This window comes from Stigmatopora nigra, chromosome 19 (assembly GCF_051989575.1).
Source record: "Stigmatopora nigra isolate UIUO_SnigA chromosome 19, RoL_Snig_1.1, whole genome shotgun sequence".
NCBI classification, from domain to species: Eukaryota; Metazoa; Chordata; class Actinopteri; order Syngnathiformes; family Syngnathidae; genus Stigmatopora; species Stigmatopora nigra.
The window spans coordinates 10,347,194-10,364,284 of record NC_135526.1 but is presented as its reverse complement, the minus strand read 5'-3'; the positions used below and the strand labels follow the sequence as shown (position 1 = coordinate 10,364,284).

Genomic DNA, 17,091 nt, shown 5'->3' with positions numbered 1-17,091 from the left:
GGTGGAGCTGCTTCCTAGCCTTTTTCATGAACGGGCTCTGGCAGAGTCCCTCAACAAGCCAAAGTAAAAATGAAATGCAGTTATTTTAAGATGGAATGGCTGTCGGAGTATGTGCAAATAGATGAACAAGCGGTGAAATTAGGTGAAAAGGGTCTCCTCTGCAAAACATGCAGCAAAACTAAAGTTGGAAGCAAGTTTTCCATTAGAAAAATATTGCATATAAATGGAAACTTTACTTTCTAAAGTGACACATTCAGCAGAAAAGTCATTTGAATGAGAATGAGACATAAGTAGGCCAGACTTGAATAAGTAAAATTTGTGCTTATTCTATTGACATGTATTAAGATGTTTTATTCACAGATATTAACCATTAAATTTTGTCAAACTGGATCCCAGCTGACCGGCCCACAGGCAGGGGAAACCCTGAATCGGTGGCCAGCCAATCGCAGGGCAAGGAGATGGACCACCATTCACACTGACACCTATAACTAGGGGCAATTTAGAGTGACCAATCAGCCTACTGAGCATGTTTTGGAATAGAGGAGGAAACCGGAGGCAACCCATGCAGGCTTGGGAACATGCAAACTCCACACATATGGACGTGACCTGGATTCGAATCCGGGTCCTCAGAGCCTTCACCTGGTCGCCCACGAATAAGTTTTTCTGAAAAATACAGTTTGAAAGATCACCATCCATCTGAATAGTTCATGTAAGTGCGTCAATTGGCCGCTTGAGGATGCCACAGGATTTCCATAGTACTATACCGTCCTGGTATCCAAAGCATTTCTTTGGCTTTAAATAACACAATCATATGGCAACCTTACGATTTATTTATGAGAGCAATACGTTATAATATTTGATTGAAACATGAATAATCTCAGTTGTTATAATTCATATCAGGTTTTATTTTGAAACCGGAACCACAGTGAAGCTCCATAGTCGCTACACAAATATTTTGACTTTACATTGCCCGGTAGACGACAAGTGAAGTCCCTAGGAACTGTGCGAGCACTTCATCCACCAGGTCCATCACATATTTCGAATCCTTTTCCGTCCTCTACCACGAAAGACGATTTTTTAAATTGCTGAATTTAAAATTTATTTGGGTACCGACGCCTCCTGCCTTTTGGACTTCTGCTCTTTCTATGCCTCGTTCGGTTGTCTGGCGGGCTCCCGTCGGTTCCTTCTCGGACCTCGGTCGAACATGGTGGTGATCTGTCCTGTGGGCAAGAAGACGACGAAACAGTTTAAACCCACATTTCGCGAGTCTTCTCTTACCTTCGCCTCGGCAATTCGCCGTGTGGCTTTTAGACGTTGAAGGCGAGCCCCCCGTAAGCGTCCCCTTTTAACGGGAGGGGATCCCAGTACAGGACGCAGCAATTTGGCAATCAAAGTTGCCCTCAACTTGTTGGAACGTTAAAACATGGCGACATTGGAGAAATCATGTGCAGCCTGATGGGACCGCTTTACCGCCTGCGTCACTTATAGGAATTGTTCATCTGTGTTTTTTTGCTTGGAGTACGACGGTATTATTACTATCACGATGGCTTTGGTGAGCCAAAAGGCCACTAGTTGGGAATAACCATCAGCACCGTTGATGACAAAGACGATGATGACCAAGAAAAGCGATCGTTTCCACTCGATGGGATTTTAAGTAGTAGCAGGGAGTTCATTACATGGAGACTCGGCTGACATGCCGAGGACGGAGTTGCCACTACCCGACGGATGGGAAGAAGCTAGAGACTTTGACGGCAAAGTCTATTACATTGATCACATCAACCATAACACCAGTTGGATCGATCCCAGAGACAGGTAAAGTAGGTCGATGGTGCCCACATGGCATGGCTACATATTTAATACTAAATCATTTGATGTCGTAATCTACGGTGGCCATTTCCACAACACAAAAAAGGAGGACCCGTTGCTAATCAGAAAAGGAAAATTGCAACATTCACTGAAAATTTCATCTCATTTTCGTAACCACGTTATTCCCATTAGGGTCGCGGGGGGTGCTGGAGCCAATCCCAGCTGTCTCTTGGCCATAGGCAGGGGACAGAAACCCTGAATCGGTGGCCAGCCAATCGCACGGCACAAAAAGAGAGACAACCATGCACACTCACACCCATACCTAGGGGCATTTTAGGGTGTCAAATCAGCCTACCACGTATGTTTTTGGAATGTGGGAGGACGCCCTCAATAAAAATATACTCCCTATTAAAAAAATACCATTATGTTCTCCATCACAGCAAAGAATCATAATAAACAATGATTTCAAAGGAGGCTTTGAAATGAAGAAAATAAGGAATTCCAAACAAAAATGCGGTCAATTTATTACACTGAATAATACAGGATTTTAAAATTGAATTTGTTTAACTTCTCGCTAGAAGAAGGTGAAAATCTTCATAACGATGAATATTTTGTGGTTTGGACGATTTAACGAGTGGCAAATTTGTCAATAAAATACATAATTTCTGCACATGTTCTCAATAAACATGGGAATCTTGAACAAGAGGAACATTTGAAGGTTGTATGATTGGGTAGTTTATGTGAGTGTTGGCTGGAGAAGCCAGAAAACTCAAGAGAACTTTAGCCAGAGAATAATTAGAAGCTCCCAATTCACTTTTTACACACAGAGCAACACATCTACATTTTATTCGGAAATTGGTGTAATTTGTAAATTACAAATTACACAATCTGAAGTGTACGAGACTCGAACAATATCACTACCCTACTTTTCTCCTAACAAAGCTACAAATGTTTACAGATGCTCTTGTCAATGTCAGTTCATAAAACTTAATTTCCTGACTAAACAGTGGTACCTCGAGATACAAGCTTAATTAGTTCCGGGACTGAGCACGTATGTTGATATTCTCTTAACTCGAACGAACATTTCCCATTGAAATGAACTAAAAACAAATTAATACGTTCCAACACCCTGAAAAAAACACCAAAAACAGGATATTGAATTGGAATAAAAGGTTTTATTTTTTCTAATTCGCCATCTTTGAACAAAGTAACGTTTAACTCGTGGTTTAATATTACTAAAATGTGTTTAATAGAACTAAAATTAGATGGATTTGGCAGAGGGTAGAGAGAGAGAGGGTACTCTGTCGCTTCGTCGAAAGACATTTGGGCGACTGACGTTTAAGCGCCGGACAGCTTGCTGTCCGGAGGTTTGGGCGTCCGGATTGTTCGCCGACCGGACGTTTAGGCGGCGAAATTTTCGCCGCCGCGGGATTTGTCCGCTCGCTCCACCCCCGGATCGTGTGTTTACAAGTTTGTCAACTTCAGTCCGATAGGCTTTCTCATATCTTAAAAATGTTCTCGTATTTAGAGATAATTATTTGCTCAAAAATGTTCTCGGATCTCAAAATACTCGTATGTTGGGGTGCTCATATGTCGAGGTACCACTGTAGTACTTTCTGACATTTACATTTAAACATTTGGTATCTGTGCAACGATAGTTTTAATTATTGATATTGGACGCAATTTTTGCAACGCTTATGGTTTCTTCATTCTTTTGAGCGGTGGGCAAACCTTCATTCTTGTGTTTTCTGCGCAGAACAGAATTGAGATATTTTCTGTTCCCTTGCAAATATTAAGTCAGGTATTGGTAATAGGCTTAGTGCACAGTGATGAATGTACAAAACCACCCCATAGCGAGGAGGCCTGGTTTCCAATTTATTCTTAACACTTACTTAAGACCACTCAGACTTTGTCACCTAAGTCCCATTCATGCCTCGTGTCTAGAACTTTAGACGCTTGTGGTGGATTTCCAGTACACGATCATTGGGCTGTTTCACGACTCGCTCAAAAGGCGAGGGGGTTTTGGTCAGGGCTGATGGTTTTTGCTGGATTCTGGTCTCATGGTCAAGTTCAAAGAGCTGATGTTTTTTTCATTGCGTGAACATTAGCATTTTGAAGTCATTTTTTAATTCTTTATTGTGTGATGCCACTGGGGAGATTGGCAGTGAATGATCGATGATGTGTTAATGGAATTAAAGGTGAGATGAATGGAATCCTTCTGAACTAGCAGCATTAATCAATTATTTACAGAGAAACATTTTAAAATTTCAATCCTTTCTTTAAAATATTTGATATTATCTGTAAGTTATTAGTTTTGTTTTCCCAAAGTTAAAGCAGATGTTTGCAAATGACTGCCCATAGTTAGATAGGGTAGGTTTCAGAACCCCCACAGTGATAATTTTACAATTGGCACACTGCGAGTCCCAGGGATTCGCTTGTCTGAAAACTGTGCGTCCCAGGAAACTTGTCACGAGTCCCAACATACTACGGATGCAAATAAAACATAAACAACGATATATAAACATTCAGATTTAATTTATTTATTATATGGTTTAGGGTTAGGGTTTATTTATCATTGTACTAGTCTTTCAGCTCGTAGATCCTCCTCTCTTTGCAGCCAAAAGTCTTTTGAAATGTGCGTATTTTTCCTTGCTTCCCCCGTTTTGCTTCATGATCATCGATCGAATCTTCTGCAGTTCTTTTCTTACTAGTTGTATTTTTAACTGCGAAATAACTATCCAGACTGTTTTGCTTTTTCTGAAACATTTTTTATCTTTCTTACACTATTACGAAACTCTTGCTATCGCTTTCTCTCCTTCGTCTGCTAGTGTCTGCTAGTCTCGCGAGAATTATTTCGCAAAGATTATGTGGAATAAATTGGTTTGCTATCGGATATATGTGTTTTGGTTTTTTTTTTGATACAAATTTCTTTGCGTCCGAAAAAAGCACATTACTTGAAATTGTGCGTCTGGAAGAAAAGCTGTGCGTATCAGACGCAGGACGCAGAGGTAACGAGAACACTGCCCCCATGTACCTCGTGAAGATACACAGCTGAAACGATGAATGAATGAAGTAAACAAGTCTGATTACATGAAGTCTCATTTTCAAATCAAATAAAAAAGCCATTATTGTCATTATACACAGCGAAATTGGTGGTGCTACTCCACAAAGTGTGTTTTTCCCAGTAAAAACATATGTAAGTAATCTAAAAAGTCACGCTTGGGCAAAGTAATTCTAAAATATTGCACAATCTAAGATATTGCAGTGTTATTGCACACCCCGAAGTTATTCCACAGAAGGGATTGTTTCAAACTGAACCGCTCATTAGGGCCGTGGGGGGTGCTGGAGCCCATCCCAGCTGACTCCGGGCCAGAGGCGGAGACATCTAAATCGGTGGCCAGCCGACCGCAGGGCACAAGGAGATGGACAACCATGCACACTCACATCCATACCTAGGGGCAATTTATAGTGTCCAATCAGCCTAACATGCATGTTTTTTGGAAACATGCAAACTCCACGCAGGTGGACCAATCCTGGATTTGAACCCAAGATCCCAGAGCTGTGAGGCCGACGCGCTGACCACTCGCTCCACCGGACCGCCATGATTTAATGAAATACAGCATAAATTATGTTACATTTCTTATTGGGAGTCAGGATTAAACAATTATTCATTATTCATCTGTACCACTTGTCCAAACAGGGGTTGTGGGGGGTGCTGGAGCTTACACCAGGCAGGAGGTGGGCGACACCTCAAATTGGTCTCCAGCCAAGCGCAGGACACATAATGAAACAAAAAACACACAATCACACCTCCACCGAGTGGGAGTTGAACCCAAACTGTCCATGCAGCAGTCAGGCTTCTGATCCACTGTACCATCGCGGGCTCTAAATAACCAATAATATTTCAAATCAATTGTTGCTTAATTTCATCATCAAGAGTTGACAATTAATTGATTGATGAGGGCACATTTAAAAAAAAACAATTACAATTTAACAGATGTAATTCAATCAATATGTTCCGCCGCTATAATGTCCAACCGTCTTAGTGTTATAACTATTTGCCTTATGACAAGGGTGGCGAACAATTTAGTCACAAAGAGCAAACGTTTCAAACGGAGTCAAACAGCCGCACCACGCAGTGAGTGACCCTGTCAAAACAGACAGTCACACACAAAAACATGCAATTACAACCAAATTATTTACAACAATCCAATCTGCTAAATTGTGTTTGAATACAATTTGTTACCGTATTTACTCGCATATAAGCCCCCCCTCGTATAAGCCACACCCTTTTGTTGAGTTCTACAATTTCTCGCGTAAAAGCCGCCCCCCTGAGTCACAATGTCACCTCCATATTCATGGTTTTAATAGAGTACCAATGTGTTACTTTGAAGGGAACATAAGAAAAATCATTGCACGTGGTATTTCTGAGATACTATGTGAAGCAAAAGCGCATTATTAGGGTCATTACCATAAGGAAGTTAGTATGCCTGTCTTTGTAAATGCAAAATATCAAATTATTCAATTTGAAAAAAGAAATAAGTCTATCTTGATGATAACCTGATGCTTTTTAACGAACAATTAAATTACAATTTTCTTACCAGAAGTTTAATATGTTGTGGCGACCAATTCGCTTCTAATGTCTAAATCTCTTTTGTGAGGATATAAGTGTGCATAATTTTCGGGAAATATTTTGAACGGAATACAAAAACAAATTATTATCGATAAGTTGCATCTGAAACTCAGGTTGGAGGCGGGGCAAACAGAGTAAACCCGGCCGGGAGAAGATAGGTATAAAAATGTAAAACAAAGTTTGAATTAAGTTTAGTGTAAGGTTAGATTAAATTTATTTTTGAGTGTCAATGCATCGTAATTCAAGTTGATTTAAATTAGTTTGTTATATTACGATTCACCGGTGCAAAAAGTCTCCCCCGCTCGCCTCCCTTTCTGTCGCTCTCTCTACCCTCCGCGAAATAAGTCTAATTTTAGTTATTTTAAACACATCTTCGTATACTATTAAACCACTAGTCATTTGATACATTATTACTAGATGGCAAATTAGAACAAATAAAACATTTTTCCAATCTGATATCCTGTTTTTGGTGTTTTTTCAGACTGTTGGAACTAATTAAGTTGTTTTTAGTTCATTTCAATGGGAAACGTTTATTTGAGTTACGAGAATATCAACATTCGAGCTCAGTCCCGGAACGAATTGAGCTCGTATCTCGAGGTACCACTGTATTGGGATGTGCTGACATGGTAATTGCTACCAAGACATCTACTTACGTCTGGCCATCGTGGCATCCTGCTGATCTTCACGCTTTTTCATTTTTTGGAACATATCCTTCACATTCACACACTCGCTTGCTCACTCACTCGCTCTCATGCACGCATGCCTACAGCAGGGCTGCCAACTACTCCGGGATTTCAGGAGATTCTCTGAAAATGTAACGCAAACTCCGGGACTCTGGAGAACCTCCCTAATCTCTGGAAATCCCCCCCAAAAATTCCCAATGAGTTTTTTTTTTGAGCAACCATTTCGGTAAAGTACCACCAAATTTCCAATTTAAATGCCACAAAATTCATACCATCGCAATCACATTCACTCCGGAAATACTCAGGAAATGCGACAAGGGTACTCCTGAAATGGGGTCGACTGGGGTTGGCAGCACTGCTACATATTACTGAAACACACAGTATGAAGGGTTGACTAGCACTCGCCAGCCAAGCGTCCGATTCATTCCCCGATCAAGGTTCAAAGTTCAGGATGAGGCACCACAGACTGTTATATATAATATATAACTGACAAAGCTTAAACACATCTTTATACTTGCCACGGCTTCCACATTTAATTCCCCCGGTATAACCGCAAACAAGATTTCACTTTTGAAGAAAATACCGTCATAGGCTCAGATATTTAGTTACAGTAGTTTCTTTTGATAAGGGAAAATGTTTGTAATTTAATTGATGTTGAGTTTTTTGGGTTAAATATATTATCTACAACAGCAGGCATGTGAGTGGTTAGCACATTGACCACACAGTTCTGGGGTTGAGGGTTCGATCCCAGTTTGGCATTTACCTGTTCCAACCGGAAGCGGGCTTGCGTGGGTTTTCTTCGGGTACTCCCATGAATGGTTTTTCATCTCTTTGTGCTCAAGGGATTTTTTTATTTTTATTATATATCAGACATAGGCATTGTCGTCATCATTGACTTGACAAAAAGCTTAGTAGTCATCATACCCTCAGCTGCGTATGACGAAATTGCATAGTGCTTCTCCACAGGTCCGCCATCCCAGGCAAGACCCCTTAACTGACATATTCAGACTTGTTAGCACTCCGCCACGATGGAAACAAGTGTGATATAGTATAGTATGTATAGTATAGTATGATCTTTATATCTGTATTTATTTCAAATGAACTTATTCATAGAGGCAAGTAAGGAGGTTATTTGTGGAAAACTTATTTAACCATTATTTAAAAAAAAACAACAATAACAAAGTTAAACGAAAGCTTCACAATTTATTTCTGCTGATCCCTTGCTTTTTGACGTTTTGGCGAATTTCCTTTAATGTAAACTACAGTGTAGCGACACTTGTCCCTACTTCTATTGGGTCGCCTTTTATGTACACGCACAATCTCATACCGAAGACAAACCAGCCGAGTATGCATGTTTTTGGAATGAAGGAGAAAACTGGAGTACCTGGAGAAAACCCCCAAAATAACAACTTTAACCTTATAATCTAAAATTTTAATTTTGTAACCTTGAATAAAATACATCTTTTGCCTTTGGGTTATTCTGGTTTTTTGCTTTTCTGTGTAGCCCAAAATACTTTAAAACTAACTTCTCTTTTGTAACTGTTTAAATGTGTCTGATATCAACCACAGCTCACAGTATAACATTGTATGAGGGGAAATGTACAGTAAATAACAATCCTGTAACTTGAAGGTAACCAAGTGGCCAACTCTAACAAAATTTTTTGTGATTGAATATTTTAGATTACTAGCATTGTTTCTTCTCTTTAAACTGCACCGACCAGTAGTGCTGGTCGTCATTGGCTTTAGAATGCCGCCAGACAAGTGTCCTCCCTTGGAGCAAAACATAAAATTGTAAAAAGGTCCTCCCCTTGTCAGGTGGGCAATCAAATGACAGTCAGTTGGCATAATGACCCCAGCGTGTCATAGGTTAATGCGGAAACCTCCTCTGAGTTTATCGGTACACTTATTCAGGGAGGTGTCCGGGACGCATCCAAATTAGATGTCCGCACCACCTTATTTGGTTCTCTCGATGCGAAGGATTACCAGCTCTACTGACATTCACTGTCTGATAGCCACTACTGTATATTGAGAGTGCTCATTTTAGCCGTTTTTATCTGAGATCTTGTTCTTTTGTTCACGACCCACAGCTTGTGACCATAGGTGAAGGTAACCACGAACATTGACCGTAAATGGAGCTTCACCTTTCAGTTCAGCTCCTCCTTTACCACAAAGGACCCATGTGAACGTTGAATTTGCCCCCCACTCGTAAACAAGAGCTCAAAATATTTCAATTCCTTGACTTAGGAAAGGACTTTTAACTCAGAGATGGTCTCAGATTTGAAGGTACTGACCCTCATACCGGCCGCATTACACTCTGCTGCAAACTGCACCAGAGAGTTGAAAAGTGTGGCTTCTTGATAAAGCCAACAGAAACCACATCATCTGCAAAAAACACGGCCCCCATACCTGATTCCCTCAACACCTGCTGTGCCTAGATATTCCATAAAAGTTATACACAGAATCAGTGACAAAGGGTACACTTGGTGAAATTCAAGCCTTAGCGGGAACGAGTCTTGACTTTTTGCCGGCAAAGCGGACATAATTTTGACACCGGTTTATTGAAGACTGAGAATTTTGGTTACATTTTGGAATGGAAAAAAGTGTTTGTTTTGAAGAAACCCTGTCAAGTTAGCTCTGCCTGCACACTTTGCCTTAAATACATTCTTCAGCGTGCAATATCATCCATTCAGCCTGCAGTGACGCACTGAACACATGTCATCAGGGCACAGGAATGTTGTCAGCCAGATAAGGCGTAGTCGTCGCGTATGAGCTTGTCGTCTGATATTCTTTTCTTTTTCTTTTATTTTTATTTTTTTAAATGTGGACAGAATGCAATTTGTGCATAGATGTTTTTCTCTAACATTGATACAAGGGATTTGGACTCAACCCAGTACGAACATTTTTCCCCACACCGTCACCACCTGAGTCAGGGTTCAGCTATTCAGCTCAGCCTCGGCACTATTGCACTCGTGACCGGACGTTAGGTCGCCACTCTTTTGGACCCCAATCGTCGCTGTTAGGGTCAGGGTTAGGGTTTAATATTTAAGTATATTTGACAACACTAACCCTAACGGCGACCAACGGGGACCAAAAGACCGCCGACCAAAGGGGACCAAAAGACCGGCGACCAAAAGACCAGCGACCAAACGTCCGGGCACCCATTGCACTACATCGCGCCGTGTGTCAGTTTGCATTTGTACGGCAAGGCCCGGCCACAGCGTTGTTTGCGTTGGGGCATGCAAAGTGGTATTTTGCAAAGTCATTATGGAATATATTTAGTTCTTTCCTTTTGTGTTAAAAACAAGGAGACCATCATGTGATCAGGAAACTGGTCCTGTGCGCATTTTCATTGAAACATTTACGGGAGGAGCTTCCTAGCTTCTTTGTGACTCATAAACAGAATCAACCAAAAGTTTGGTGACGCTTCACTTTCTGATGCCATTCAATGAGAAGTTTTCAAACTTGCTTATAGTCAATCTGCACCGATTGGAGAGTATTTTTCATATAATCGTCAAGTATAGCATATTGCTAAATATCACTTTCCTAAATCTTCTTGCGTGACATACTATTAGTTGTTACTCCATTTTATGACTGCAAACTACAGCTGGGCGATAAAATTCTTATGATAATTAATAATTGTTGTGATTATTTTTTTGTCACCAATAATAATAAAAGCTTTCGATAAAATGTGATAATTTTAAACTGCAATTACACCACCCGACCACACAGGACGGGAGCGCTGTTGCAATGTGGACGCTAGTTCTAGAGTCTAGACCAGTGGTTTTCAAAGTGGGCGGTACCGCCCCCCGGGGGGTGGTGTGAACTTTCAGGGGGGCGCTGACGAATAAACAGGCGAATGGGGGGCGTTGAAATAGTGAAGGGGGCGATGGAGCAATTACAGTAAAATGTGACGTTGGTGTTTGTAGAAAGACTGGAAAAATTGATTGTCTGTAATAAAAAGTCGACAAAAAACAAGCTTTATTGAAACAAGAAACGTTGTCTGCTCGAGCGCTCACGAGCAGCGCGCATATACCGTATATCACGAATTGTCGCGAGTTTATCGTCGATGCAGGCGACTGGGGAAACCACCACCATCCAGTCAGCCGCAGAGGAGCACACAATAGCGCGCCGGCAACGCTTAACCACAGACGTATGCGCACAGCGACCGGCTTAATGCATCAGCTATCAATTTTTATGATTCGAGGTGAACTGCGCATTGGTCTATTAAAAGAAACGAAATTAGCGAATAATATCTGAGGCGCCTGTCTTCTATTTATTTAAGCTTCGTTCGTTGGAAAGGGGTAAAGAGGGGGGCGTTGGCATTTTGGCCCGGCGGTGAAGGGGGCGGTGGCCAAAAAAGTTTGAAAATCACTGGTCTAGACCAACGCTCAGAAGAAGAGGATACTGAGGAAGGTGTTTTTACCATCATTAGCAACAGAGGCTAACAAGGAGCATGAACGCAAAAAGACAATGACACCCAAAATGAACGATCATGAGATAAAGGCAAGCCGACCCACTAAATCAGGGGTCGGGAACCTGTGGCTTGGGAGCCACATGTGACTCTTTTTGATGGGTGTATATATGGCTCTCTGGTGAGTAAAATACGGGAACCGCTAGTGAGGGATCTGAGACCCGAACATACGAATAGGAGAAACACTGTGGCACTGACACTATCTATAGCACCTTTTTCATCATAATTTTCTTCATTACACTCTTCTGTATGCTTACTCATTGATTAGCAACAGCGTAAAAATGTTCTAAAAAAAAATTCAGACTTTTTTTCTTCAAAAGTTGTGAAATGACTTAGAATTGCACATGATTTCATGTATTTTTACTTTTAAATTCTGTGTGGCTCTTAGGAGTAATTGAAAATATTTATTGTTTATGGCTCTCTTTGTCAAAAAGGCACCCCTGCTCTAAAAGGTCCTTCTGAATTCCCCCTTTCTTTCTTTATTTTTTGTAAAAATGACTCAAATACCTGTACACAAAGAGCAGCATTATTAAAAAAATTCTTTAACACCCTTTTCCTTGGCTGTAACAGGCTTGTTAGCTTTGGATTTGACCGCCCTTGCTTAATGATGTCCATTTTTTTCTGGAAAAGTTAGTCTGGAAAATGGCTTTGTGAGCAAATCTGCAACCAAATCCATTTGTTTTCTTCCGTCGGCCATTGTGGGTGCAGTTTGCGATCTCTGGCTGCCTCACTTTGGCTTTGGTCCGCCTGCTATATTACTAGCCAATAATAGTTGGTGAAAGCGATGACATTTCCCTACGACTGCGAGAAGGCAATGACGTATTCCTATGCCTGCGAGAAGGCAATGGCATATTCCTATGCCTGCGAGAAGGCCTTGATGTCACCAAATCGAATTCTGATTGGTTAAAGCAACAGTCTTATTGACGCTTGCTTAATGCAGCAGAGCCTGCAAACTGATTGTTAAGGTCTTGAGGCAGATTTCTGACCCTGGCAACAAATAATGGCTGAAATGTTATTGGTTAAACGCTTCAATATGAAAACACACCTGGAAGCAGTGCAACCATGAGGAAGCAATGAAATGAAACTAACAGATAATTTGGAATTATTTAATAAGTATTGAGGGACAAAATATAATATATGATTCAGATATATCTTAGGTCAGCAGAGAAGGCCTTGAAGTCCCTGACAGCACACCACTGTCGATGAGTACGAGTTTTATTAAACTGCAAAATATGGTAGATTGTACTGTTAAATTAGTAAACTTGGTTAAATCTCTTACACTTAAAGTGCAGCCTTTATTTTGTTTACTAATGAAATAGATTAAGGTTAATCCTGTTACATTACCTACTTTAACCTAATACAGGTATCGACTGCAAAATGTTGATGCACCTCGTCACGTGCGTAGTGGATGGTAGCTTCCCGTTTGTGCACCATTTAATATACCCCTGCCGTTTAATATACCTGGGCATATTAAATGGCGGGGAGGGGGGCATTATAAACCGCATAATACGTTATGTTCTACCACACAGATGTATCCTGGATACTATTGAACAACACTTTCAATATTATTATAGATATAAGAAATGGAGCCTGCCAAGAGGCCAGATGATTGGAGATTTAATTTGGTACAACCAAACTGTGAATCAGTGGAGCATGTGAGGATGATGACAGGTGGCTATTGAGCGATTAATAGAGAGATGGTGACCTGGCTGCTGCAACCAGCTGGCCTTCACTCACAAGGCAATGGAGAGCCCCAAGTACGGGTCGGCTGTCAGCACTGCCCCTCCAGCCATTAGAGGACAGGATTCAGAGGGTGATAGTGTGAAAATGGAGAATTAAAGAACAGGGACGTGTCGGGCCAACCAACCATTGGCAGCAGTTTCTGTGTCGCCCTGTCAGGAAACTAAATTTAGAGCCAAGCTGAGGGTGAAGGGGTCTCATCCTGGCCCCTTTTTTTCCTATTATTCATCAGTGAAAAGGATGCAGTTTACTTTCTATCAAGACTTACTGTTTTTTCTTGGGTCACCTTCTTCTTGTACTTTCAAGTAACAAATTTGACTATTTTCTCACTCTTAACTGGCGCAGTTCAGGAGGTGCGTCATGGGAATGCGCATAGAAACACCCACTTGTGGAATTGTATTTTGTCAGAATAATTTTGTTGACCAAATATTTTGAAACACGTGATGTGACCCTTCCCATTCACTAAACACCTGAAGAAGCATTGTTGACTCTTCCTCTCCTTTTTGTCCCCTTCATTGAAGCAGTACTTGACGTACTTGAAATTGTTAGTTGAATGTTGGCTTGGAAAGCCATTCAACCAAGCAATAACTCTTAGCCATGCTCCAAAGAGTATAACTGGCTTTAAAAGCAATCTGTTCATACTTGATGCCGACTAACCACTTTTGACATTAATAATTAAACATCCTAAAAAAAAATTTACGACTGATTTTTACATTTTACTTTGGTGACTAAAGGACATTTTAGGAGACAAAATAAACTAGTTAGAATATAAGACTTAAATTGCCTCAAACATTGCCTTTTGTTAGACAGTCCATTTAATGTGTACAGGCACAGCTATACACGAGTCATTTTCACTTTTAAAAATGAATAGCGTTTTCTCTTGGACTTTGCTTATGTCCATATTTCATCATTAGAAAAACACAATTTTGACAAATAGTAAAGAAACAAATGTTGCATCAAAACAGAAATGGGAAACCCCCCCACCCCATACACACACACTCACTCACAGACACACACACAAACACGACTGCGCTGACTGGCTGGAAGGCCGACGGTTGCCCTAGTTACCTCCAAGCGATGCATTGGTAGTTCTCGAGGAATGCCGCGGGTCGGTTTCCTCCTATTGTGGTTTGCAGAAGGGACCTCGATCGTTTCACCCTCTACTTTTTTTGTCTCCCATGCATGTTTTTCAAAACTTGTTCGAAAACTAAAGCAATAAATGTGAACTATAGCAAAAAATAGCTAGTCAAGATTGATTAAGGAAGGGTAGGCACAACCATCAGTGAATGGCCAATGATTTCAGTGTATAAGATGTTTACATGTTTTTAGAGCATGTGGGAGGCATGACATTAAGCTCAAAATATAGTGCTCGCCGGCACTTTTGCCCAGCCATCGTCAATCCATTCCAAATCGCCACGTAACATATGCAGCGCTGCCTACCCGTCTTTGTACTACTGTGTTGGTGGCCATCCGACATTCATCACTCCCAAGCTGTTCACAAAGCTGTTTCTCCACGCTGTTAAATTGAGTTCGATGTATGGCTTCAGTCCATTTTCCAAGTGTTCCCACCCACATTCTGTTGTCATTCATGTTAGGCATTTCCTCTATATAGGTCTAATGTTCTGTTTATTTGAGTATTGAGAGTGTTTTGGGGGTGAGTATTGAGAGTGTTTTGGGGGTTTAAAAGTGCAATGAGCACAAGGAAGTCAAATTATTATTATTTTTTAACACTTGGTACTAGTTCCAACCCTTTATAGTGGAAGTGATTATATTTGGTTCTTTTTAAAACACAACGTCATGAAGACCTGGCATCCACATCAGGGGCATCACATTTTCACTTGCCCCAAAAATTAACTAATTGACAACATTAAATCTCCAATTGATTTAAAGTGCTTGAGAGCTTGTGTGGGTTTTCTTTGCGTACTCCGGTTTCTTCCCACATTTTAAAAACATGCCTGGTAGGCTGGTTGAACACTCTAAATTGCCCTAAGGTATAAGTGAGTGTGTTTGGTTGTCTGTCTCCTCTGTTCAGAAAATGAAGGAATGAATGAAAAAACACTGGTTGCCCTAGTTATATTTTGAAAATATTCTTATTACATATCTTGTCCATACAGGTTAAAGCAACAAATACTGTTTTCTATTTCTCCACCACAGAAATACGAAGCCTCTGACGTTTGCCGACTGTATCGGAGATGAGCTACCAGTCGGTTGGGAGGAGGTGTTTGACCCTGTGGTTGGGGCATACTATGTCGACCACAATACAAGTGAGTCCTAAAAGCACAGACACTTTTATCAATGTTAATGTTTTTTTATTATAGATGCCTTCTGTCGTTAATTTGCATTATACATAAATAAATACAGTCGTATCTCTACTTACGAAATAAATTGGTTCCAAAACGTTTTTCGTAACTTGAAAATTTCGTAAGTAGAGACTATATGTAAATCCTCTAATTCATTCCATAGTCCTCACACAACAACCAACCGAACCATTTAAAATTGGTCAAAGTGTCCCAATTTTTTATGAAACTTGATGAAACACAAAAATGAGGGAAAATTAAAGTGGCACTTTGATACACGAGCCTAATGTGTTCCGGGACTGACCTCATATGTCAATTTACTTGTATCTCAAATCAACGTTTCCCATAGAAATGAACAAAAAAATTCATTCATTCTAACCCTCCGAAAAAAACACCAAAAACAGGATATTGGAATGAAAAAACATTTCGATTTGTTCTAATTCACCATAGTACTAAAATTAGAGAGACTTTTTGCATGGCAACATGCTCGTAACATAACAAACACATTTATATGAACTTGGATTACAATACAGAGACACTCAAAAATAAGTTTGATTTAACCTTACACTCAACTTAATTTCAATTTTGTTTTAAAGCAAGTAAATAAAAAAAAAACTTTCTTCTCTCTGTTTGCCCAGCCTCCACCCTGACTTATCGAGTGTTGTTTTCTTTTGTCTTCCCTTCAAAATATTCCAAAAGTTATGCACTCAAATGTCCTCACAATAGGATCACCACTTGCCAACTTCCCCGGGAAGTAGTAATCCTCTCGTATTGCCAAGCAAGCACCATCCTGCAGTGACTAACGGGCAAAAGACAACACTGATAAAAAAGAGTTGCCGGGAGAAAGACGGGTGCCCATGATGTTCTTATGAGCAGCCTCTTGCGTCCGCTATATGCCCATATTTAAAAATTCGTAGGAGAAACTCGTCTGAATAAATCGTTCAGTGCTCATAGATATCTGTTATACATGAAAGATATGCAGCAAAAAAAGACAGTGCGCTACAATGATAAACAGGCTCTCATGCCACGGCCAACTGGCTTTCTCGCAAAAACAACTCCTGTAACAATCATCGCATATCAGGTATTCAATAATATCAATTAAAGTCGGAACTCAAAAACAACTCCATTGGAAATTAAACAAACAAGCCTCCATTCGGCAAAACAATTCCATAATCAAGTGAAAAGAGCGTCACGATTTACGAAAATATGCGAGTAACCATGATGGTATTTGGATGGCGATCACACTGCATTAGTTTAAGCATCCTGCCAGGTCTGCATTCTGGTGTAAAGGTCAGTCCTATCTTCCAGTAAACAGTCTCCGGAACGAGGACTCGGTGACATGTTACGATCCCGAGGTCGCCCCAGGCAAATTGAAGAAGCTCTCATACAAAAATGATTTTTATAGAATTTATTTGCAAATCAAGATGGAGAATAAGTATTTGGTCAATATCAAAAGTTAAT

The 17,091-nt window shown here is 40.5% G+C and overlaps 1 protein-coding gene and 1 long non-coding RNA gene across 2 annotated transcripts in view; one reads left to right on the top strand and one right to left on the bottom strand.

The window, feature by feature from the left end:
* Window positions 1-881: 881 nt before the first annotated feature.
* Window positions 882-2,307, bottom strand: LOC144212515 (uncharacterized). Its single transcript, XR_013329779.1, has 2 exons — window positions 1,279-2,307; window positions 882-1,220 (listed from the first exon to the last, which is right to left on the bottom strand). It is a non-coding gene; the product is annotated as an uncharacterized LOC144212515 (long non-coding RNA).
* Window positions 963-17,091, top strand: part of wwc1 (WW and C2 domain containing 1) — a 35,159-nt gene continuing 19,030 nt past the window's right edge. Inside the window, exons 1-2 of the mRNA XM_077740464.1 lie at window positions 963-1,812; window positions 15,488-15,597. Of these exons, the coding sequence (XP_077596590.1) occupies window positions 1,694-1,812; window positions 15,488-15,597 (229 nt within the window). The 5' untranslated portion in view covers window positions 963-1,693. The remainder of the gene's footprint in view (window positions 1,813-15,487; window positions 15,598-17,091) is intronic.